Below are 25,801 nucleotides of genomic sequence, written 5' to 3' on the forward strand. Positions count from 1 at the left end.
CCCTCACAGAAGCCCTACCGAAGAGATCGAGAGAGCGACAGAGAGGCTCCGTTCACTTCGGAGCAGCTAATAAAAGCTGTAATTAATTACACAAAAGGCGAAACTGACCAACCCTGCCCCGGCGGGTGGCATCACTTAATGGCCGGTCCGGAGCCCGGTTTGCCTTGATCCGGAGGCTATCCGAAGGCCATCAGATTCCCGGCTGCCTCGGTGCGGTCACCAGTGTCACCGGTAGTCAGCATGTCAACCACCACTGACCACCCATTCCCACCCTACCTCCCGAGTGTCCCCGCCGCAGCTGGCTAACTAGCAAAATCTTGAGGTTAACTTATTAAATCTTATTCCGTGAACTTTCTTATCCACACGATCAGCCTTCAGGAGGTCACCATCGGACTGCCACCTTTGATGTGGTTTCGGACCGGCTCCCTATCTCCCTTCTGGTCCGCAACCGGTCTGCCTCCTAGTCCCTTGGAGTGCGTTGCGTGCGTTCCAGCGAAGTTTTCTTGAGATGCTTGATAAAGCTGCCGGTTGCGGGATTCCTGGGGCAGGTGGAGAGAGCGTTGGTCTTTGTGTAACCGGCACACTACATCACACTGTGCCGTGCAAGGAGATAGTGGCCAAGCCACAAAACTCCGGATAAAGTTTTCTGCTCAGCATTATCATTACCTTCGGAAAGGTACTGGAACTACTCCTTCGGCTCCTTGGCCGATGGATCCGGAGCCGTTTGTATAAAAATGCAATTTAATTAGCAATCAGCCAAACCCTTCTTCTGCTGCTGCCCCTCAAACCAGACCCCAGAATGTCCTGGTATCCTGGCGTCGACTATTTACTTCTAATAAAGTAACACAAGCCGACAAGCCTCGACAAATCCCAGCCCCGACTACCTGACGCTCGCTGACCCTTCGGCCTTAGCAGGTCCGCTGTTTGCCATGCGGATGCGGCCAGATTAAACGAAAACAGACCCACGGCCCACACGGCCACATCCGGCACGCCGGTAGACGACGTAAACTTTCTGCCCGTTTCTTGCCGGTCCGGTGGGCCTACTCCGGTGGACATTCCACGGCCTCAGCTATTTCTCGAGCGCATCCCCGCGGTACGCCTACCTTGGTCGGGCCGAAGTCGCGAAGTGAAAATTGTCAACAACCACAAAAAACAACCAACCCCAGCTAGAACTTCTGGGCTTCACATCTGACCACACACTCTCCGACGTTCCATCGTCGCCGTGGTTCATAAATCAGCTAAGCCGAAAACTCGACCCGAAAATCCCTTCCGTGGACAGGCTGCTGACTGGACCGGACCGGCTCGAACGGCATCCTTTGGCTGGGCGGGCGGCGGCCATTGCCAGAATAACACAAATATTTTCCATAGACAGGCAAAGTTTCTTGGCAAATATTTGTACATTATCCAAGATTTTCGCCACACCGCTGGAAAATGTCCCGGGTTCGGGTATGTGCAGCATTCTGCGGACCAGCTCCCCTCGTGATCCCCGCGCTAGACATTGACATCGTAAGGCAGAAGATTTTATTAGACCATCCCGACGTGACGTGGGATGCCGGGATTCGCCAGGGACCGGCCAGGAGGCCTTTCTAAACAGCGCCCCGGGAGCGCGTCGTCCGCATCGTCCTAACCTAACATTCGGTCGGTCGGCCCCGTCAACTGTCAGGCCCACGGACCCAATAAAGGGTCGCGCATGTGTGGGTGGGCGGCACCGCCCGACGTCACCTACTCCGGATGGGACGTAATAATTTCGGTGAAACTTAATCAAACGCCAACAGTACGCACGGCACGGCACGACAGGGAGTCGCATCCAAGAAGGCTGCTGCCACGTGAAACACGCAGTTTGTATACCGAAAACGATAAGTTGCCATGTTTACCGCTGAAAAGCACGGCTAGACAGGGCGGAAGGACGTGACGCTGTAGGTGTTGGCATACAACGGGGACGGAACGAAAGGGCCTCATGCTGTGTACCCAGACACGCACACAAACACATGGTAAACTTTTTACCTTGCTTTCCCCATCCATCGCAGCAAGCTTAGTTAAATTTTTCGTCAAGCCAAGCCAACTTCGTTGTGTTAATATATCTGAGAGGTGTTCCTTTTCTTCCACAGTCCGGTACCTGTCATAACTTCTCGGCGCGCTTAACTCTTCGAACGGCAATAACCGTCACCCGAGTCTAGCCGGAGCCTCGAGCCGTCTGACAGGCGAACAAATTTTCGATTATCGCGACGGTGTTCGTTGGGACCGCGGAGGACCCCACGTGGACCGAAATCGCTGCGTCTGCGGACGGGCCAAGAAAGCTTACCAAGAAATCTTGCCCAGCATGACCGACCATCGCCGTGACCCAGATAAGTACCCAGGGTACCTACTGGGTTGTTCAATAAGTTTGGCGGTTCGATAAGAAAAATATGTTTTTATGGTTTAAAATGCACTTTGTTATTCGGTATGGCCTTCCTGACCATCACTTGTTCCGGAGAGACTCCAACTTATAAATTCAACCCCTGAAGTGAGAAACTGGAAGGGCTTCAAAATACGTTTCCACAGTGGTTACGACCCCATCATTTGATGAAAAACGCTTTCCATCCACGAATTTTTCTTTTCAAATCTGGTGAATACGGTGGATGTTCCATCAATTCGAACTTTAATACATTGATTTTTTACCATTTTCAAAATGCTCTTGAGGTGCATTGCCTTGATGAAAGAGGATGTTTTTGGCTTCTGCAAGGTCTTTTCACAAATTTTCTCTTTCAGTTGGTCCAAAATGTTACAACAATGATCAAAATTTTTTGTCTTAACAATTAGCATGTAATTCGCTAACTAAATTCCATTCGCATCCATAAAAAACTGATGCTAACATCTTCTTGGCCAAATGCTGGACACGAACTGGTTTCGGAGCCGAAGAACCACTCTTTAGCCTCTTCTTTGGATTCAGGATCATGATGATAGACCCAAGTATCATCCATAGTGACGATTCAGTGAACAAAATCCACTTTACTCCAAAATGATGCCGAGAAAGTTGCATTCGAATGTGTTTTTTCCATTGTTAGCGAATGCGGAACCCATTGTGACATACCACAATACACATTGTGCCCGCAATACTTCAGTCAAACTGTTGCTTTTAAATCTTCGAAGAACGGTTCTTGATTTTTTCCATCATGAAAAATACTATGACACAAATACTATGGCAGATTGAAATGAAACTTCACATAAGGTTCTTATGAAGAGTGCACCAATATACAGAAAAATTAAGCTCGTAGAAGCGTTCTCTTTTATCGATCATACGAACTTATTGAACAGCCTATACTGACCCTGAGCTGCACCAAGTGCGATAACAAGTGTTGCGTAGTGTTCGGAGCCCGTGTCGGTAGCTTCATTTTCTATTTTCCTGAACGATGAAGCCATCGGCGTCTATTTTTTTGGGTTCGAACAAGTTCGAGCCAGGCAGAACAGTTGATTAAAGAACTTTGGTCTATCAGCGCTAATGGGCACAACGTGTGGACAAGGATCAGCAGGATCACCATAGATGGCGCATTGGCGTACATTGGCGACTAATTTGGATTATGGTGATGCTGGTGAGTAACTTCGTTAAAACTCGACCACGGTGATAGCGTCGGAGATCACATTTGGGTTGAGTGTGATACGATCTTTTTTGGTTGCCAGCAAGATAGTTCTTTCTGATTGCTACAATTACGTAATGGTTTCGTCGATATAGCTTCTTCCACTTCAGAAGTCGTGGCTGAGACTATAATAAAAGTATTACCAGTATAATCCGTGATGGTAGATGTTTTGAACAAACGTTGAATTTCAAACTTTGATTAGTTACTACACCGGTATTTCCGGTAGTGTCAAACGGAGTGTCCCAAATATCCCTTGTAATCTTGAGCTCCCTTGCCGGTTGAACGCGTACCCGGAACGCTCCGCGGCAAACACGCCGCGAAAAATAAGCAAAAATCTCATTTGACCACCGAAACTTTGTTAATTAAAATCCACCGAATCCTGGAGAAGTGGACTGATTTTCGGTGTGATTCGGGTGACTCCCAAACGGCGCGCTAGATTGAAATAAGTTGCCGCTGGTCACAAAAACAGGAAAGGAGCCACTCCTTGTTAGCCCGGTCGTCCGGTTGGTTCGGATTGCTGTTGCTGGACTCCCGAGAATGACGATAATTGTTACGATATTTTGCAAATTTCGCGCAGAACACCGTGGAACGCAGTTTTTTATGGCTCACCAATTCATCATCATTCACCGGAAGCCGCAAATGATTATAAAACTTTGGCCTAATGGCGCCCCCGTCAGTGACATATTCGCAGAAGAAAACGGTGGCCACAGAAGCTGTGCTGAGTTCCGTAAACCGATTCTAGGGCATCGTTTCTGTCGGACTAGAAAGCTTGCGTCACTCGCCGGCACCGGAAAGTGCTCTTTAATTAGCCAAACTGACGGCTTGAAGTATCGATAAAACGGGAAAATCACAATAAGCATTAAAGAAGTGCTCGCGAGTCAGCCGAGCGAAGAGCTCAGGCCCGAAGTTGACCTTTCGAGCTTTTAATGAGGCACTCTCGAGCACCAGAAGAGTCCGTTCCCGGTTCCGTTTTGCCACGGACTTGTGCCACGGAGTCGTGCTGTTGTTTTCGTGCCTCAAAACACCGGCAGGGAGGGACTCTGTTTTTGCTCTTTTAACTTTTTAAGCAGATTTAAGCATCACGAACACTCTCGCACCGGCCAGCCAGCTAGGCAGCTTTTAATTTCCGCGCCACGAAAAGATCAATGGCCCTTTGCCGGGCCAGGCAGCTTCACAGCTTAATCTCGCTGCAACGGGAGCGAACTCCATCATCATTTCCATTACCGGTTCCGGTGAAATTCGGGCCACTCAAACGATCAGGGCCGTCACTATCAGCGATGCCAGCGATTCCAGTGACCAGAACCGGTACCAAAGTCCTGCGAAGCGAACCGAAGCCGGCTGCTGGCTGCTTCTGGAGCGGACCATCAGCTGATAAACCGGGGGCGCCGGGCAATTGAAGTTCGGTTCAACACCACCAAACAATGACTAATTATCATATCTCCGAGCACTGCCCAGTCCAACGTCAGGTCCATTCCGACACGGCCACGGTATCCATTAGGCGCCGGCCCCGACCGACCTAGAACCCAATTCGTGTTCCGGAAGGAAACGAATTTAAATTAGATTTGCCTTCCCGCCCGAGAACCACCACCTCCTGGGGCGTTGAGACAGTGAGTGAGGTTAGGGCTAAAGCGTGACGATGCCCTTACACCGGTGCCCGGTGGCCACCCCCAGGGTGCCCACGGGGATCTATTTATGTTAATAAGACAAACTTCAATAAATTTCAATAACTTTCACAATTATGAAATGTATCCAGTGGCCGAGAAGTTTCGCTTCCCCGTTTGGGCAAATCCTCGGGTTCGCGGCGAGGCGTGAAACTACCGGAAGTGGAACGGGTTGCACCGGAAGTGGAACGCCTTACACACACATACGCTCCGAAGGAAGCGGGTAGAAGCTGGTGAGTTGTGGGTTTTAGATGTATGACCAGCAAGACCCTAGTCCTGCCAAGGTTCCAGCGAGCGGCAGATTTACACCGGAATGCCCAGGAAAGGGCAGAAGGGTGCGGAGTCTTCCCAAAAACCGAGCTCACCACAAAACCTGCTGCTACTGCGGCTCCGAGGCCGATTGGCTTGGCGACCGGCGTGTTGGCCACCGTCGTGCGTAGCCCTCGGCATCGTTAAGCCGATTTCGTGGTTGCGGTTCCTGCGTGCGGTATCAATTTAAATTAAGACACGACATTTAAATTATCCACGCACCTCCCCGCCCCGCCGAAGGACAAGGCCTCCAGAAGCAAGCTTTAACCGCAGCCGGGGCAGCCCGGGCTACGCTGATGGCATTATCTTCCGGGAGGCCGGACAGCCATCGAGCCGCCAGCCCTTCGGCTTTTCTTCAATGCCTATGCCGGGCCCTGGTCGGTCTGAAAATCCGCACGAACCAGCTCCGCAGGCTCCAAAGTTTAGGGATTAGACGGACAACGCCGCTCCGCGTCACGGCCCAGTTCCGTGTGCTCAGCCTTTGGTTGGCTTCCTTTCGTTGATTGGCCAGCAGCAACACTGTGTCCGCCCCGAGAGCCGTCGAGCGAGCGTGCAAATGCAAATTTGATCGAAGGATCGTTGCCTTTGCGTTACTTTAACGCCTAAAGGTAGGCAATCGCAATGCAGCCTTCGGATTGTCGATCGGTTTAAAGCGAAACGGATCTTCGGGCAACAAACGGTAGCAACCGGGATTAGTTTCTGGTCCTCTGAAACGAACGGGCTGAATGGTTCCATTTTGCATTTTGCAACTCAAAATTCATTTCGTTCCAAGGAAATATTGGCCAAGTAGTTGATTTTTTAGAAGAGCTTTTTATTGGACCACTCTACTCGTATCTAGTAATTTGAAAAAATTAGATAATTTACATGAACGCACACGGTCCACATAAATTGGCAACACCATAAAGATGTCCAACAAAACAGGAGAAGGAGATCGTCTACAATCGGTATCCTCATTTTAAAATGGAGGTTAATGTTTGGGCACCATCGTTCGGGCCCCCAACGATGCCTCAGAGATAATTAATTAAACTATTTCAAAGTGTAGTTTAATGGCACACCACTCGTTAAAGTGCGCCTCGTAAAGAAGCAAAGCCATCGCCAGTGAAAGCCAAACCGCGCCGCTGCACAGCGCCAAGGATACTCGGGGACGTCAAACAAAGCCACAAGACTTCGTTTAAAAATCAGTGCTCCAAACGGAGCCTTGGTACTTGCGGTACTTGCTGGCGTTTTTATTATCGCGGTCGCGGCGTTAATATACCGACTTGAATCAAGGATCAAGCCTGCAGAGTTTTCTGCTTTCGCCTCTTCGCTTCGCGAAAGTCCTTGATTACGGAGTGGGATGACCGTTCCGTCTCCGCGCTCCGCTTCTTCTTTATTGTAATTCCAGCGTCTCTCGCGCGGGTACGATGGCCATAGCATGTGTTTTTTTTTCTTCCATCTGTTTGGCCGCGTTTCGGATGCTCCTTGAGCCACCCCATCGCAGCATAAGCACCGTCATCGAAAACTGCGTCGGGAACGATTGGTGCGTCGACCGTAAGGCGGAATGAACCGTTTTGAATGAACGCTAATGAAAATGGTACTCGGTAAATAAAAACGGCCACAGTCTTGAATAAACAAAAAGCCACAAACCTACCGCCACCGCCCGATTTGTTTCAGCGTTTCCAGCACTTCTTACACTGAGTATCCTGTGGGCAACGCCGGAAAAAAAGCAAGGAGCGACCAGGATGGAAGTTAATCCGCGGCCAATCTCCGGGTCCGTGTCCAATATAAGTTCGGGATGAGGCACTCCGACATCAGGGAACCGTTAAACAACGCCCCCAAAACGCGCACAGGATCAAACGATTCGCCACTCTGCTCTGCTCCACGGGGCCCATTTCAGTTCTGCGTTGGCCAAATAAAACCACCACAAACCCCCGGCAGAATGATAGCGAGATGTCGAGGAAGACCGACAACAATCGTCCGGAAGAGGCGCACCGAGCGCAGTGGGTATGTTTAATAAGCAAAGAAAAGATTAAGACAGTGCGAGATAATCGCATTTCCGGAGAATTATGGCCTCCCGGGCACGCAGCCCGGCGCTCGGTTTGTTTGTGCTTGGTCGTTCCGCGAAAAGCACGGCCAGCACAGCATCCTGGACGGCTGGCAGTTAACTGACTCGCTGACTGACGCCGGAGTAAACCGGAACGAGCGACTGATTGCTCGCTTTGGTTTGCATAAAAAGCGGTCCGGAAAGAGCGCAAAGTACAAATGGACTGCTCAAGCACCGTTGCTTCACGGTGCAGCGCGTTCGCTTTGTGTATGTACTGCTCGACCCCGCCGCGGGTGACGCGCATTAACTCCGCCTGCCTCCGGCTGCCCGCTACAGCGTGTAATCCGTGTTGCCTACCTTGCAGGCGCACGGCACCTGAGTAGGGTAGTAGAAAAAAGGCCAGGTCACAGGGCGCGCCTTCGCTCGGTACGCTCGTTATTAAATCTAGAAATTAGTTTTGATTTAAACTCCACCAAACGGCGAGGGCCCAGGCTTAAAGTGGCCCGGCAGATCGGGATGCTCGGGCAGCGCCCGCAGGTAATTGAGATGACTTTAAAGGCCCTCCACCAGGAGGACGGGGCTTTGTTCCCGGGTCGGGCTTGCTGCGACAGCTTTTGCCGCTTGACGTGTTTCGCGAATGACACGCCAACGCGCGACCCCTCACCAGGGCCAAGGATCAAAGTGAAAATGCGTAAAACACCGCCCACCGCCCAGGCACTGGTGGAAGTTAAAGAGAGAGAGAGAGTGAGAGCGAGACCTCGGAAACTCCTTTGAAGACTCCTTTGGAGCTCCACGCCTGAAGGCGCCGGAACAGCGCGCCTCCGTGACAGCTGCTGCTCCTGGCTCGTGGTTACACATCATCGCGAACCTGCCTGCCGGAGGTCGGATACACTTTATGATGTTCACTTCGCGCGGGGATAGACTTCGGGCTTTTTTTTGGGGGGAGGGGGGTCGAGTCCTTTACTGGGAGATTACTATCGCGCGTACCGTTTATGTGCGCATCATCAGATCCTTGGCGCAAAACTCGCCCCATACGTGGCGGAACGGTTCACCCCGTTCTCGACGAAATTGGATTTACCGTGCGGGGGCTGGGGCAAGTGTCCCTGACGGAGACGAAAACTCTACTCCCACGACAATGGCACGATGGGTCGCCCATTTTCTTCTCGCCTACCGTCCTTCTCGGCGGATCAAGTCCTGTGGCCGTGGCGAACAATAACGACCACAACAAAGAGCAGCGCGCCAGCAATTTGGACGAAAATCAATTTTCAACCACTTTTCCAGGTGCCAGCGGATCGCGGAAAACGCGGATTCGAGGCGGGGCTTCCCAAATTGTGGGAACAAATTACTTAAACTTTACGTAAACATGTTTACGTCGGCGGCAGAACCACCTGGCAGAGGCGTCACGGGCGCGTATGTGTGCTATTTACCACTTGTTCGATGGTATTTATTTAATGTCTTATGTTTGGCACAATCTTCCACCCATAATCGAAACTAATGAAAATGGTGTGCTCCGTCGCCACCGTGCGTGAAATTGGATCTTGGAGATATTGGCGCCCACTTACTTACTGCTGAAGACGATTTTGGAAACGAGCACCGCTCGGCTAATCGTTGAATCCATAGCAGATTCCATTACATTCTAATTAATCTATTTGATTTGCGGTGATTTTATGATCGAAATTTATAAATATGAAACTCGTAACGGAAACTGGCAGCACATCCCAAAAGTGGCTCGGAATTGAAGGAAAGTATTTGTGTTTGACGCTAATGGATCCCTCCAAATATTGTGTTGCAGTATGACCTGTAGCGCCGTCCTGTTCAAACTAAATGTCGTCCAAGTTTTCAGCTTCAATTTCGCCGAAGAACTAATCCGCCAACCAACGAGGTGGAAATGAGCTGAACTTAAATGAGCTGTTTTTAATATTTCCCAATTTTCTGTAAGAGTATTGCATCATAAAATTCAATGTTTTTACTAAATGTTTACAAATTTCAGAATGACGTTTGACGTTTTAAAAGTCATGTAATCGGTAGTTTAAAATCCAAACACTTGATGGATCACCCTATTTTAAGAGATTCTTGGGATTCTAAGCATTTGCTAGAAAATCCTACCGTCTACGGGGAAGGTCCAAGACATTGTTGACGTCACCATTTTTGCTTTGACAGTCCAAAATGCTACTTCGAAGATGTTGGAATCCTCCCAATATGCCATACCCTGATTTTGATATTAGTAGGCAACCACAGGAAGTGGCAAAGCATTCGATGCTAGTTTAAGGACAAGCGATGCCATCGTCTAGCAACCGATGCTTCCTCGATGGTCGACTCGTATCCAGTAACCATGACATTGTAGCTTCATAATCGTCTAGTGAACATTGAAACCAATCACTGCCAGCATCGACACTTCCAATTGCGGTTCAAATTTAGGGCAAATAATTAAAATGGTAATTCCAGGGGCATGTGCCAGAAAGACTGAACTTTGGCCGCTTCCTTATCCCAAAACACAACCGCACGGTCTGCTCCTTAACCAGCCGAAAGTAAAATAGTACACTTTGAGTAAGTAATCCTAATCAAGATGAACGCATTTATAGTTCCGTCCGACAACGCTGAACTCCGAAGCCACGAGTTGCCAAGATTGACCGCCTGAAACAGTACTAATTTCGCGACCACAAGCATAGCCCCAGGAAATGGAACTCGCATGCGGTGCATCGTGTCCGTGTCAAACGAGCGCAAAGACTGCAGACTCACCGCCCGGACCCGGACGTACCCGCCATACTGACCCCCTTTTTCTCGGTGGGAGTTTCAAAACTTGCCCTAAATCCCCGGCGTGGCCAAGTGGTACTTCGCCAGCAGGACCGCGTGTAATCGTGATCATCGTCTTCATTTATCTTCCCGCTGGCCGCGCGAGAGCGCCGGGAGAAGTAACCTTTGGCAGTAACATAATTACTGATAATAATACTTGGACCAACGGCGTCGGACTGTGATCGTCTCCCCCGGGACACAGGGCACAGAAGTCACGCCAGAAGTTGACCAGAAACTTTCCCAGAAGCCGCCAGTCGGGGGCCAACATTCTCTGCGGACACTTTTGCTAGCGCAACCCAGGATGACCTGACCGTGGAATGGGACCACGACGCCCTTGTAATGGACGTAAGTGAAGTGACCAGTTTTGCGCTTCTGGCTAGCTAGTTGTGCCCCATTAACCGAGTCGTCCTCGCTTCGCCGCTTTAAAACGGTCTCTCCTCGAACGCAGATCCGACAAATGGTGTCACGAGTCCCATATATTTTGCTATTTTCGTGCTCAATTCTCACCTCATTCAACCGGGGGTTTCTTGGGAAAACTTCAACCTGGGGTGGGCGCAAAGAAGCTCCATCAACAAAGCCGGCTCCAGCCAGCGGCGAATGAATGCGGACCCATCATGTGCTCGCCGCGGCATTCAAACACCCAGCCCAGACCTCGAGCCACCGGGGCATCCTGCCTGCCTGCCGGAGCACGTACAATAAAAATATGGCAAACTTGTGTTGTTCGGAGGCGACTGAAAATATGCATTTTTCGTTCGTTCCCGCACCAAGCCGGGGACTCTGCATCCTTTCATCGCGCAACGCATTCAGCCGCAATCCGCAAAGTGCACTCCGGTCGACAGCGGCGGCGACGACTCGGCAGCAGTCACGTAGAGCCCTTCGGTTCCCAAAACTGCATTTAGCTTCAGCTAAATGGCACGACCCACGGCCCCGTGCTGTCTCGTGGGGCCGCGTTCCTAGAGCCATCCTTTTTAAGGGGAGTCAACCAAACGGCGACACAAAAAAAAATGGGGAAAAGGGCAGGTTGCAGCCCAACAAAAAAACAAATGTGCCCGTCTACAGTCGACAACAACACAATACTGGCTCGACGGACAATGATGATAAAAACCAAAGTTTCATTCCCATTTACGAGGCACCGTCGGCTTGGGCCGTGTGTTTCGGGCCAAGGATGCCACCGATGTAACCTATCCTTTCAAATCGCGGACGCCGTCGAGCGCACACTTTCCAATGGACCAATTAAACCGAATTCGGGAATGTAACCTGGCAGTCCGAAAAAAATTTGGCCGAAGTTTAATGTTTGTAATGTGTTTGCCAATTAAAGGCCGTTCGGGAGACATTTTAATCTAAACTCTGGGCGTTAAGTGGCTTCGGACTGGTAAATTGTGAGTGTCCCTACGGCAGACTACGTATTTGACAGGGCCGCTATTGGAAAAGTTCCGCTATGAGGTTGCTGATGATGTCTGGGACACGATCATCAGTGATGACTTTTACTTTACGCTTTTGCGCTAGGAAGTGTGAATCGCTGTGCAAAAAAAGCGCCCAGAACCGCACCGGTGAAAATGCATTGGAAAACTTCGATCCGGGATTTTTCCCAGAAAAACTTTTGTTCATTTATCGCGCTCACAGGATTACGGTGCGCGCCACCGTGTTAACTTTCGTCGTTAACTGAGAGAAGTAGCCGAAACGAATTGCATCGAATTCGGGTGGGTCAATTTGCATGTTGCCAGTCGGGCCGCGACACAAACTTTATCGTCACTTTCAATTATTCAAACGCGCTGGAAGTTGTTCATTATGATTTTTGCCGAACGCGCCATCGCGTGAAGCGAAATGCGGTTCGCGTTCCTCACGCGTTCCGATACGCTTCCGGTCCCGTCCGTCGCTGGACCAAACGGCGAACTAGTTACAAAAGATAAAGACCCGGCCACGAGGACCCAGCCCGGGCTTTGAGGGAAAAGTTTTATTTACGCCAACACCGCGACGTCGACGAAGGGGATAAATTTGTTCATTTTTCAAACCCCAACGGTCGGATGGTCCTAACCGGTCCCGGGGCTCCGCACTCGAAAGTCAACCAGCAACCCATTCGGCGAGATGAATGGGGGCCCTTCCATCTGGATGGGTCGAATTGCATTTCCGAAAGTTAAATCCCAGCCCAGAGTTTGCCCAGAGCACGCGGCTTTCTTTCCACGGCACTGTACACACTACACAGCCCAGAGCCCAGAGCCCATCCAGGATCGAAGGACGACGGCTTCGCGGAAATGAACTATTTATAACCAACACGCGTTCCAACCCCCGTGGGGGGCGTGGGGCGCAAAAATTTCCATATTTGTAAAATAAATATCTAATTTTCCTTGGCGCTTGAGGGGAGGCCGTTCCCGACCCTGACCCACGGCCCGGTAGATGCAAATGCAATGCGCCAGGGTTCGCCACGGCGTAAAAAAGTCCGTACCCGAAACAAATCGTTTCTCGGCGAGAGTGAGAGAAGAGAATGTGAATTTGTTTAAACGGTTTTTGCGCACGGCCCGAGTTCCATCATTTCCAGCTTAGGTTTGGTGTGTACCCCGGCACAATAAGAGAGCGAGAGAGTCCTTGTTGGTGCTCGAAAAACTAATTCGTTTACTGTTGTGCTCCGTTTTTTTCGGGCACACAACACAATTTCGCAAACATTAACGACCGGCGAGTGGTGGCGTAGCTCGGTGGCCATTGTGCACTGCACTCACACCGAGCTGGTATGTTAATTCTGGTGCAAAACTCCATCATGTTGCATCTTTGCGCTCCCCACGTATGCATCCCGAGTAGTCCCGAGACGGCATAAATTTTGGGCGATATAGAGTGGGTCATCGTCGGTTAAAGCTTTCGCGGGGTCTCACGGTTTCAAATACGCAAGATATTGAATATTGTTTTGAGGACCCCTTTTTCAGCGTAAAAACAGGTGGACCAGCCACGTGCGTGCGCCACCGTCACATGAAGGCACCGGTGAAACGGACTGCAGCTCCTAGTTTGGAAATATTTGCAATTTTATAGATGGGCAAACACTTTGCATACCAATTCGTACCGGCCAACGCTAGGTGAAGATGAAGTCGATTCAGAGGACGATGTTCCGGCTGATGCCAAAAAGCCGAACCGTTGTTTGCTTTTCGTTCCAATCTGCTCCTGTGCACTCTCCGTTGCGGATGCTGCTGCTGCTACATTCGGCAAAACATATGAGTCATGAACAGGATGGTCGTACGAGCTAGTTCGGTTGGAAGGTCGGAAAATGAATTACAATGCCAGTCGCAGCACCGTCGGTTCTCTTCTCTGGGTTGGTGGTGGCCATCGATCCATCGATTACTCGACAGACCATCAATTAAACAGCATAATGTTCGAAAATTGTGTGGAAAAACTTGGCCTTGCTAGCGATTAAACCTGTTTATCGCCTAATTTCTTTATCGTTTACACTTTCATTAGTGCCAATCGGGCGGAGTGATTGAATTTTAAACGATATCTCCCACAAAGGATCCACGAAAGAGGTTAAAATTGAATTCATAATCCTTTCCCTTAAGGTGTGTTGATTTAATGAAAATTTTATTAGACCCTTAGGTGACCACCAACACCTTTGCCGACGTTGGCTGCTTCGGGTTTGCTTAAAATCTTTCAACCGGTTAACCGGAACCGGTTGAAACGGATTTCGGTGCACCGACTGTCGGACGAGTTCTGCCGTGGGTGCTGGCTGCTCGTATGAAATGTGGTCCTTGCCCGAAAGTGGAATGTGTTTGAAAAACTCAAGATTTCCACTAAATTTACCATCAAACGATCCGCTGGCTACGGATGGTACGCTCTTGAAAAATCGTGCTCTTCCACTCCGGTATTTGATAATGAGCCTCAAGATCTCAAGCAGAACGTACCGGTTCGGGTTCCCGCGGTGACTACTTTATTGCCACAGCAACCGCGACAAGCGGATTCCGGATGTGTGTACTTTAAAGCACCGCTTGAAACAATTTAAAGAATGCCTCGCACGCTTGGGAAACGATTTTAAAGCGTGCATTTTAGGGCTCTCGACTCGCCGCGGGATTGTTTTTAAAAGTCCACCAATTAAAGTCCCTGCTGCCATTGTGTCAAACCGGTGGACGAGATTGCTTTCCCACACCCCCAGGGTTCTGGGCCCAAAACTAAGTGCCCCATTCAACTGGGCGCTGGTTCCATTAATTGCACTGTGACCGTAATGAAACCATTCGCACGCCACCACTTGAATCTGGTGTGCTCCCATTTTTTCGCGCGCGTTCCGCCTAAATGGACCACCAGCCGCCCAGGCCAGGTTAAATATCAGTAAATATAATAAAACCAATTATTGGCTATCCACTTCGGATGGTGGGCAAATGAATCCTGGCGCTAGGTGCATCACGGTGCACGTGAGCCGCCCGGTGCGGATGAAGTGAAGTGATGGAAAATTAACACTTTGATCAGTGGAATGGACGGAATTAATTGTGGACATTTTCGAGTGGCCCCCTGCTGGGGCCGCCACTCGAGTGAAATAAATCGAATCATAATTTGGTCCTCACACATTTGGCCTCCCTTCGACGCCCGGCATCGCTGCATTACATTGCCATTGCGCGGCATCATTCCGATTCGAAAATCAGTTCAGTTGCGACAGTTGGTACATAAACAGCAAACGATACACGAAATGATACAAAAATGGGGGGCATGTCAAACGGCGAACTCGACGATCCGGCTAGGCCCGGCTAGGACCAACTACATTGCAACACGGCGAACGATGCGAACGATTTGATACTATAAAATTCACACAAATTAATTAAGTCACCAGGCGGGTGCAATTAATAATTGATTAATTCAAAATTAATTTATCACTAGCATTATTAGTGGCTGGCTGGCGGCTGGCTGGCGGCTGGCTGGCGGCTGGCTGGCGGCTGGCTGGCGGCTGGCTGGCGGCTGGCTGGCGGCTGGCTGGGTCAATTATGCATCATGGACAGCTCACCCTAAAAGGACGCAGTCACTCGTGAACGGATTTTGTCACTCCGGCAGACGGAAGCGGGACTCTGTCTGCGTGTATGTGTGTCTGCCGGAATGGCCATCTGTCCGGTTTTAGCATGATTCATTTTCAGTCCCGCACGTTTGCTTCCGGCCCGGCAGGCCAGCGCAGCATATTTATGGGAGCTTTAAATGGTCCACATCCGTTTAAATAAATGATTATGGGATGACCAGTGGACTTTCCATATAAAAAATGAATCGAAAGGATGCATAGAAAAAAAACCGTAGGCCACGATCGGCACGAAACCGATTAGCCAACGATCAACATTGCTGTAACAAATTGCTCCACTTTCTCGACGCTCCAACATTCCGGGTGATCAGGTGTTGGCAACATCCAAAAACAAATCGCCCCCCAGCGAGCCAATCACCTTTTGGGGCTACGAGAGATAATTTTCAAGGCCACTTTTTCGGGCTTCTTTCTCAAGATCTATCCGCGCCCGATGCCGTCCAATTATCCTCAATTACACACTCGCTGTGCGGGTTCGAATCATCCCTTTTGACCCGGGGGGGCCGTCCGAAAAGTCGATGACTCAACACATCAACAATCAAGTGCGAGAGTGAAGCGAGCGCAACGCAATGAAGAAACCGGCCGCCTCGGGCGAACTACCGAAAATCAAATGTCAGAGCAAAGTCAGCAAGGGGTGCACTCCGAAGGGGGCCAACAACCCATCAGCGTCAGCAACAACAACCGATGGATGACCGTTACAACACGCGCCCGCGTGTTGCATGCGTTTAATTGGCCACCGGGTCAGACTTAAGTGTGTGCGTGCGTTGCATTTTTGTAGCCCCAGCATCCACAACAATAATTATAGTTTATGCTTCACGAGGGGGCGCTCGATTGAAAGGCCACTCAGGTTGGTTGGGGCGCAGGTTGATGCGACAAACGGGCCGTCGGGCGGCCTTTCGCGACAACGTTGCTGTAATGTGGCGCACGCACGCGAGCGCCTCAAGAGATTGTCGCCGATGCTGCCGGCTTTCGATTGCTTCACGGCTACTCTGTGGTCTTTTCCCATAGCGAAGAAATAGGGCAGCGAGCGGGTTGCTGATGAGAGAGATTGGGCCTGGGTAGCCGTGTGGGAGATTTTCCCTACTGTTCGTTGTCTGGTTGATGCGTTTCTGTGATCTACACGAACTATTTGTAAATATTATTATTTTTATTTACTCGTCCGTCAACGGGCTACTCGAGTACCGTCAACGGGCTAGAAGGCCTAGTTGACACTTGCTTACAAACATGAAACACATAACTTAAGATCATAGCATAACATACAAGTCGATCAGAGGGACAATCAAAACAGAATATGAAGTAGTAAGAGCAATCAGGCGTGATGAAAACAAAAAAAGGGCATGTCAGAAGGAAAATAAATAAGTATACGATAGGATACTAAAGGTAAAACATACTTATACGAAAAGATCTTACCGGATCTTTATCTCGCGAAAACGATACACGTTACACTTATTGAAATTGATCGACATTACGTTGCAGATACACCAACGTTCAAAAATAACTATGAGGTTCTGAAGGATCTTGCACTCAGAAATGCTATTAACAGGCAAACCAGTTTAAGATCATCAGCATACAAAAGATGACGGTTGGGAAGCAGGACAGTACTAACATCATTCAAGAATATAATGAAGAGTAAAAGACCAAGGTTACTACCATGAGGCACGCCAGACACATTTGAAAAGACATCGGACACACAATGGTCAAATTTCACCCGAATCTCACAGTGTGTGAGAGAAAGGACTCAAACCATCTTACGAAAGTAGAACAAACACTCAGTCAAAAGCGACACTAAAGCCAGTTTAAATTGCATCCAATTGTTAGCCATTAGAAATTGGAGTACTTGCCAAATGGATCAGGTGTAACAGGTTGGTCGAACGCATAAGGACAAAACCATGCTGACGAATGCTAATGTGCCGTAAGAATAAGTAGGACAATGATTTTGATGAGCTGCTCTCGTCCAAACTCGTGTCCTCGTGCGGAGCTGCTGGAAGGCTCCTTTTTCAGGCAGCAAATAATTGAGCGCACGCTGATTGCCTGCCATATTTGCACACCAAAGCCAACCTTTTTGGGGCAATTATTTGTTCACCGATCAATGGCCGCGTGTATTTAATGGTACCAAATGTCAAGGGAATTGTCAATTGCTTTAAATTACCCCCGGCTCTCTTGTTTTTGCTTACTTTGAAGCATACAGTTTAAACGAAACGGTGGGGATCATGGAAAAACTTCACACTTTCATCGAGCACACCGAACAAACACGATCGCACCACATGATCTTGCACCACTGTCCAAATAAAAATCACGAAAAAAGAGATCTCCAAACAGAGCATCGAACAAACCGGACGACATAAACAGCCCCAGTCAGCCCCAGGTCAAGCTACAGCTATCGTTACGGGACTTCCTCCAGGCCCGGCCAAACTTAGAGACTGTTACGTAACTTTTGGGTCAATAAAAGCCACGAGAAGACCGCGCCGAGAGTGAAACGGTGAATAACGGCAAAAAGGTTACGGCCCGTTTATGATGCCCAAGCCCAGGACCAAGCCGTCGAAAGCGTCGAAATCGAAAGTGGAAATAATATTTTTGCATCCAATTTTTCGGTGCCTTATCCGGGGATGGCGTGCTGCAACAGCAAATTTGCACCCTCTTGTGAACACATTGCAATGTCGCACAGCGGATTGCACAAACTCTAGTGGGAAACATAAATTCGTTTAATATTCTCACCGGCACGCCGTGGTCCACAACGAGGAATGTTTAAGCAACAAATGCAATGGCAGCCAGCATTTCTGTTGCTCGTTTTTCGTGGTGCAAACCGAATGCTTAAACCAACGAAATGGATGTCGCTGTAATGGCGGTGCGAGAGAGAACTTGAATACAATGTCCTTCGACACGGAATATGATCGCAATAAATTTTCATTTTACCGTAACCCGAGCGTGGTGTATCCCGGCCCAAAATTCGCACTCGCAAAACCATGGTCTCGGTTCGCGTCTCCGGGGCCTCTTCCATTAGAGCCTCGAGGAAGATGAAGGCCCCGGCAACAGGAAGTCGAAGCGTTTCGTGTGTTAATTTTTAACCACCGAAGCCACACCGTGGAGCACCCTTTTAGCCCTCACACACAAAGCTTTCGACGGTCCTAATGCTCCAAGCCTGGGCCCTTCGCTGGGCCCTTCGCTGAGCCTCCGGGTGCCGTCGCTTCCAGTGCTCAAGAAAATAAAAATATCACGACGCAATCAGAAGAAGCTCACGATGCTCATGCACCATGAATTCCAGATCCGGATGCGGCTTGTGGGCTGATGCGATTTGTGTGCGTATCTAATCTGCTTTTGCGGCATGCGAGAAAATACGGAAAGTACGGGCACGGGGGAAAAAAAGGGGCCGAATATTGCGCCATTCCATCGCCGGGCCGGTTATTTTGCCACTTGATCTCGAATGGGAACAGCTTCTTGATTTCTTGGTACAATTTACAGCACGGCATAATTTACTGGATTACTCCGGCGATCCTGCGTTCGGTCGACCTAACGAAGCACAGTACGCCCCTCTCAGTACCCCCGGAACAATCCATTTTCCAGCCGGCAATGGCAGCAATCAACTTTTTCCCGTCACTCCCGTCCAACGGAAAATAAAACCACAAATCCGGCACTTGCTGGCACGAAGGAGGATTAAGAGTGGCATGATTAGGGCGAGAAATCTGGGGGATTTGAAGAATAAACCAAACTGTGTCGGCTCTGAGTCGGCACGATTGTCAAACTTATCACTCGCTTATCTCGACCGTGTGCGAGCAGCGAAAATGACGTCGCCAGTGGCGGTTGAGTGGCAGTTTCTTTTCCCATTTCTTTATCCGCCCCGTCCCAGATCCGGCTGACCAACCACGGGGGGCGTTTGGGCCCCAAATCCGAGCCTTGACAGTTCGCAGGGCTCATCATTTGACAGTTGAGATGGCTCCCCGTGTCGGATGATTCCTTCACAATTTATCGTTAATAATTGACAGTGCGCTACCTAAACTAGCAATTCCCCTTTTTTTGATTGACAGAATAAGTGAGACAAGCGAACGAGAGAACTTGCCTTACACTTTACGAAATACTGACGAGATACTGTTATTTGATGAGGTTCGACCGTAACATATGAATTCTTTCAATTATTCTCAACAATAGAACCTCGCGACACGTGACACGCTGTAAAAAGAGGGTTGGCGAAATCGAAACATGCTGACTTCCGGTGATTGCGGCGTACTCCAAACCGAACTGCGTCGCATATTTTTATCGTCAGCATTCCACCCGAACGCACCGGGGACAATCGCTAATCAGAGCGTCGGTGGGCTCTGGTTTTCCCGATAAATATGCGCTATACTTTTTTCGTATGTTGTATGCTGGCCAATGATGAAAAAGGGGAAAATGGCATGGCATTCCAGGCACGGTTCGGGTTCGAGTAAAACCGGAGTGAGCCGTTCGGATTAAACAGTTTTCGGATTGTACTTAGTGCAGCTAACATAATGGTACAATTCTCGCGCGCTTCCCGGCGAGGACAGGCCCTTAAGCTCATACACGTGACGTTCGGGCCAACGTTAAACGAGCAATAAACATACTTTATCCCGTGCTCCTTCCGACTCTAGCACGGGAACTGTGTGCTAGCTCTCGCAGACGGAACCACCATTCCGTGCTGACCACACAGAGTCCCATGATAGCCAGAGCCATAAACACTACCAGCGCCACTGGGCAAACGGAATTCGGAATCAAAAAAAGGACCGGCGGGAAATGGAGAAAAATTGAAGTTAGTTTATACAACCGACAGTAAAACTCGACCCGGAACGAGCGCAACAAAACAAAAACCAAGCAGAACCATAACCTATGGAACAAATGGGATACAAAATAATCTTGACCTCTGTGGCGCTTTGGCAGCGCTGAAAGGGGACCCTCCCCCAAAAAAAAAGATCAGAACAATCATAAAATAATGCTATCCGGCTCTTTTGTATCATTCTCAGGACTCTGACCGTTTGCGCTTTAAATGATTTCATTTTACCAGAAACGTATTGTTTCGTGAAACTACACGCCGAGTGGCAATTAAGAAACTCAAACGAACAGGTTGTCCACGGCCAGGTTGTGATATTAAATGGCCATTTTGGAGCTGTGCGGCACTTCCATCAACGGAGGGGCAGCATTTCAGCTTTGAGCTTTAGTGGTGAGCACATAAAGTGTTTTATTTGGCCCCCGGTGCCTCAAAGTGCCTTGTGCCACACAATCGATTCATACGTGGTGGTCGGTCGGAGGCATATCGTTTCGCCCCCACACAAGTTTATGTTTATAGGCACAGGCAATCCAACCGACGAAAAAGGGCCCTTCTGGGGTCCTTATTATTATAGACGGCCAATAAAAAAAGGCGGCCAGCTGGGATACGTCGGGGCTAAAAGTTAAATTAACGTTAAAGAGTAAACGTGCTTCGGTTCCTTTTCGGTACTTTTGGATGGATTTTCGGGCACTTGGGTTAGGTAGGGAAAATATTTTCCGTAACGTCCCAATCCGTTAGTTTCGCATAAACTTTGGCCCGGAATAACACACACAAAATGAAGAACACTCACCGATCATCAGTAGGGTCGTCATCAGTAAAAGAGCATTTCTTTTCCACGAAACGGCCATCGTTTTGCTTCTGCCGCTGCTTTGTTTGCTAATTCCGCGGAACGGGTGGAAACAAAGTAGAAAGCTGGCCTTCCTTTCGCTGAAGCGGTGCACCGGTATCCTCTATCGGTTGCCCCGGTGGTGATCACGCTTCTGCACGCTTCACACGATTTTCCTGTTTTTCCAGACCACTCAAAGTCAGGTCAGGGCACGAGAATGGACCGGCTGCACTTTCTTTCGCAACGATTCACTCGACGCAGCTCGACGCTGTGTGCTTCGATCGACTGACTGTGCTCACGACGTCAACTGCACTTGCACTTTTCACCTATTTCCGCCTGCGCCTGCCTGCAAAGGGTCCAGAGATCCAAGCACTCGGGGCCGGTTAAACGCGTTACCAAGCAATTAATTTGAATCAATATAAGCCTACACGTTCGCTTCGCTTCACAATTTTAACCAACCTCATCGCATCGCATCGCAAATCACGGGCCACTCGCTTTTAATGGAATCGCTCTCTCGGTAGCGTGAACTAGTAAACTTATAGACCAGAGTCTCCAGGCCGACTTTCCTTTCGCGTTTAGCTTATCGACCCACCGGGATCGCGAGCGACCTTTCGGGCGATGCTGTCCTTCCGGTTTCGGCCACGCTAGCTCACTGGCAATGTATGTTCCTTATTGGCACATTTATTTGGTCGGTAAAACGTTGAAAGGCAACTAGAAGAAAGTATTTTCTACTTAAGCTCTTATGCTGCGCTGAATCTTCCGTCTAAGCAGCAGAAAATGAAACGATACACCACATAAAACCTTCCAATAAGGCAATGATAAAAGCATTTTTTTAAAGCGTCAAATAATATGAAAGCTTGAAAAAACGGGTGGTCTTGCACCTTAATTTTTTTTTTGCTGAATTGATTAGTCATTAAAATTAAATGGGAATGCAGGCGACAGCTATAAAACACATCGAACCTATTCTTACTAGAAGTCTTACTAGATCCAGTTTTGATTTTCAGTGTAGAACTAAAAACTTTCAAAGGCTACCAAACAAACAAGTTGAATAAGCATATAAATTATTTACAAATTATTTTAATTCATCGTATAGAAGCATAAACGTTACACCAACTCTCTTGAGTACTATTAACACCACCGTAATATTGAAACAACGATCGAGTGCCCTGGTCATCTGGTTTGCCGAGTTGCTCACAAACTAGGCCCAACCTCACGGATGGGTCGGCGTCTTGTCTTTCAGTAATCCATCCAGGAAGGAAGCAAACAAGAGGCTTAAAATCCGGGTTTCTACAACACCCTCCGATAAACAATGCCACACAGATGTTAAAGGATCACACGGCAGATACGGCACACGAAGCAAATATGTTTTCCCGTTCACATCAAATCCGATTACTGGCACACGAAAACACAACGACGGCCTCCGCCGGCCAACTGTGTGTTTTATCGACGAAAAGTTGTTTGCGAACAAATTTTTCACACTTCTCGGCCAACTGCGTTAAGCCACCCAATACAAAGGATGTTCGGATTGGGAGCCCCGCACACGAGCTGTCTCGGGGGGACGAACACCGACACACGGCACACGGTACGTCGACTGCGAGCAAGCGGAGGGCTTAACCTTTGGCGTAGTAAATCCTTGGAACCCGAGCCACGTGCGAAGACGCGGACACGAAACGGGATGTGTTGGTCGGTGGAGTGGCCAAAATGAACTGACGATCGACGCGCAAACTGCACCACAAGTTTACGATTCACTAACTGGAACCCCAACGCGACCGCCATTCCGTCTATCTCACTCACTCTAGCGCTCCCTCTCTCTTTCTCCCTCTCACTGGTTGATCTCCATTTTACAGTGCCCTTTCTGTGCTGCCCCGTGGATGGGAACCGATCGCGACGACGCGCGCAGCATACGAAAGAAGCAGCTCTCAACGGTGCGCCGAGCTCTCGGCGGCATGCAGAGTGGTTCAAGTTTACATTATTTAGAGCCCCAGCTGGTCACGCGGTCGCGCGGTGCAACAAACTCGAGACACGGTCGGTGGCTGTGGGCGAGCACTGCCCTCCCCCAGAATCCAGTCTCCGTCTCCAGTTCTTGCCCTTCTAGGGCTCGCATGTGACATTCGGTGGTGATGCCATTTGCAAAGCTCCCCCAAGCCAGTCCCAGCCCCCAAGGAGTCTCCTCAGGGGGTTGTGTAATAATGACCAAATAAAGACGCTCCAGTTGACGGTGCTGGATGCTGCGCGGCTGGCCGGCCGGTCGGCGCACACCGATCGGTTTGATGATCATCATGATCGTGCGCGGTGAAAGCGAAAGTCCGTCCCAGAGCCTCCTAACGATCCGAGTCTCATCAGCCCCCATCAGCAGCCACGCCACGCTATGATCGACAAATCGGTGCTGGGAAGCAGTTATGAGTCAGCCGAACCGTTTGGAGCCGGTTTTTGCGCCGAGCACGCGGAGTTGCCGCGTAACACTGCGAAGTGTGCGAATTTATGCAAATCCCAAACCCAAACACGAGCCTCCGAAGCCTCGTCCGTTGATCCGACGATGCCCCAGTCTTGCGTTCGCCGTAGGCTCCCCTACATGAATGCCCGGCCCGCGATTGTCATTATTTTATGTGCCACCATTATTGTTATTGGTTATTTTATGTTTATTTCCCAAACGGCGCGCGTGCGCCAACCCGACGGCTGGGCGCACGGCTGCAAGCTGCGTTGTGTAACGCACATCTCTCCCTCTCTCTCTCTCTCTCTCTTTCTCTCTCTCACTCACTCTCTGTCTCTCTCTCGCTCTCTGTCTCGACTCTGTGTATGTGCGATGTTCCCTTCCAGATGCTTCGCCCCGTCTGGCGGCCTTTCGAACTGCATATTCGGGGCTGCTCTTATGTTTTATGTAACTTTTACCCAATAAAATAAACAAACAATCGAATCTCGGCCTGCCAAATGCAGCGCAGGTCCGCATGATCATAACCAGGGCCGTCTTTTTTTGCCAAAACTATCTCACATCTCGTGCATGCGTGAAGTAACTCGTTTGATTTGACACGCAGAAACGGATGGGTCGTTATGTCGCCGAAAGGTTGCCAGGCGGTTAACAACGGTTTCACACCACGGCCGACTGGCCGACCGACCGGCGGCGGTCTTCCCATGGTCTCTTTATGATTTCTGCCAATCCGCAGCGAAACTTATATAACGCGATGTTTAACCGCGACGATCCCATCATCAACACACAAGCAACAGCCTGGGGATGGCTGGCTGGTTGGCTGGCCGAGGCTGACATTTAAAGGAGAGAACCCCCTTCGCCGTTCGCCTTCGGGGTTGTGGTATGCCAGCGTGAAAGCGAGATAGCATGCTCTTGGTGGTGGTCTGAGTGAGAACGAGAGAAAGCGCCCTCAGAACGTCGCTCCCTGCGCACGATCAGCGGCGACGGCGATCGAAGAAGAGAGACTGGAGCGTCGGTGAAGCGACGAACCCCGGGCTCGCGAAACGCGGTGCAACAAGTGATGCATGCATTTTTAATGCATCACTACCATCGCCCCGTCGTTCACGACCTTGAAGGTGGCGGCCTGAAGCCTGAACAGAGCCTGAACCTGTGCAACCTGTTGGGTTCGTCTTTCTGGCTTCCTCTTTTTTTGTTCACCTTTCTGATCTATTTAAAGCACACTGGGACGCTCGTTCTGGTTAAAAATCGAACCCACACATACTCCCGTGAGTGAGCGGCAGTCCAGTGGCCAACGCACGCCATGCGCCGACCTGGCGACCCCGTACCGCGTGTGTTCGTAGGCCGCGAAAGGAAGGATTGCAACATCAAGCCGGACAGCCGCACCATCATCAGCAATCGACGATGATCGACAAATCGACCTTTTTCCGCCGCTTGGCACGCTCCGCTCTTATCGGCTTCGGTTTGTCGCCCCGGGGGGGTGGGAAACGAGTTTTACTCTCACACACTGACGCGGGTGACCGTCCTTCGGGGGCAGCGCGTCCCCGGTGCCCTTTTGCCCTTCACACACTCCGAAAGCCTTCGATTGTCCTATCGATGTCCCCGCGCTACAGTCGCCAAAAAGTATGTTGCTTCTGCCCCGATCGAAACCGATGGCAGCGAGGTCCGGGTGGTGAGCACTGGCGCTCTAAACTTTTACACAGGGGGAGGGCTGCCTTGATGCCACACGAGCCTCCCGCGAGGGGCGTTAATGAAATTAAATTACGAGTCCCATAATGAAGATAAACAATGCGTTGCAAACTAATGGGATAATGTCATTTGTTTCCCGGCTCCACCTCGTGCCAAACGGGTGGGTGTGTCCTGGCCGCGCTCCTGGTCACCACTTCCTAATGATGATCTAATCACCCGCTGGATTCAAAACCGGATTCTCGTTAGTTAGTGTTGGAATAAAAAAAAGCAACGGGGAAAACGCGGCGACGAGGTGCCCGAGAAGTGATTATGAAATCGCTAAGCTCCCCCCAACCGGGTAATTAGCGGACAAGCGGGCACACACGCACACACATAAGCCCTCGAGCACCGGTAATCGTCGTCCCCAAAGCAACTGATTCCCAGTGGAACTTCAATGGGTATTTGAGTCCTAAATTCGTCAATTACACAAAAGTGTTAAAAAGCGCGCTAGCAATGCGCACATAATTGACAAGTTTAGGGAAACGTCCATAACCGTCCATGGAATGGTAAGTGTAGTGGGCCATTTCACTGAACGACATAAAAAGCTCAGGTTTGAGAAAGGGTTTTCAGTTCTGTTTAATTAGTTTATTCAATCACTGATGTAAGCCGATTTTTGATTGCATAA

The 25,801-nt window shown here is 49.7% G+C and overlaps 1 protein-coding gene across 1 annotated transcript in view; it reads right to left on the minus strand.

Annotated features, from left to right (window-relative positions):
* Window positions 1-22,716, minus strand: part of LOC131209589 (protein obstructor-E-like) — a 33,792-nt gene extending 11,076 nt beyond the window's left edge. Inside the window, exons 1-2 of the mRNA XM_058202689.1 lie at window positions 22,642-22,716; window positions 20,991-21,372 (exon numbers count right to left, since the gene is read on the minus strand). Coding sequence (XP_058058672.1) covers window positions 20,991-21,048 — 58 coding nt within the window. The 5' untranslated portion in view covers window positions 21,049-21,372; window positions 22,642-22,716. The remainder of the gene's footprint in view (window positions 1-20,990; window positions 21,373-22,641) is intronic.
* Window positions 22,717-25,801: the final 3,085 nt, after the last annotated feature.

This window comes from Anopheles bellator, chromosome 2 (assembly GCF_943735745.2).
Source record: "Anopheles bellator chromosome 2, idAnoBellAS_SP24_06.2, whole genome shotgun sequence".
Classification (NCBI taxonomy): Eukaryota; Metazoa; Arthropoda; class Insecta; order Diptera; family Culicidae; genus Anopheles; species Anopheles bellator.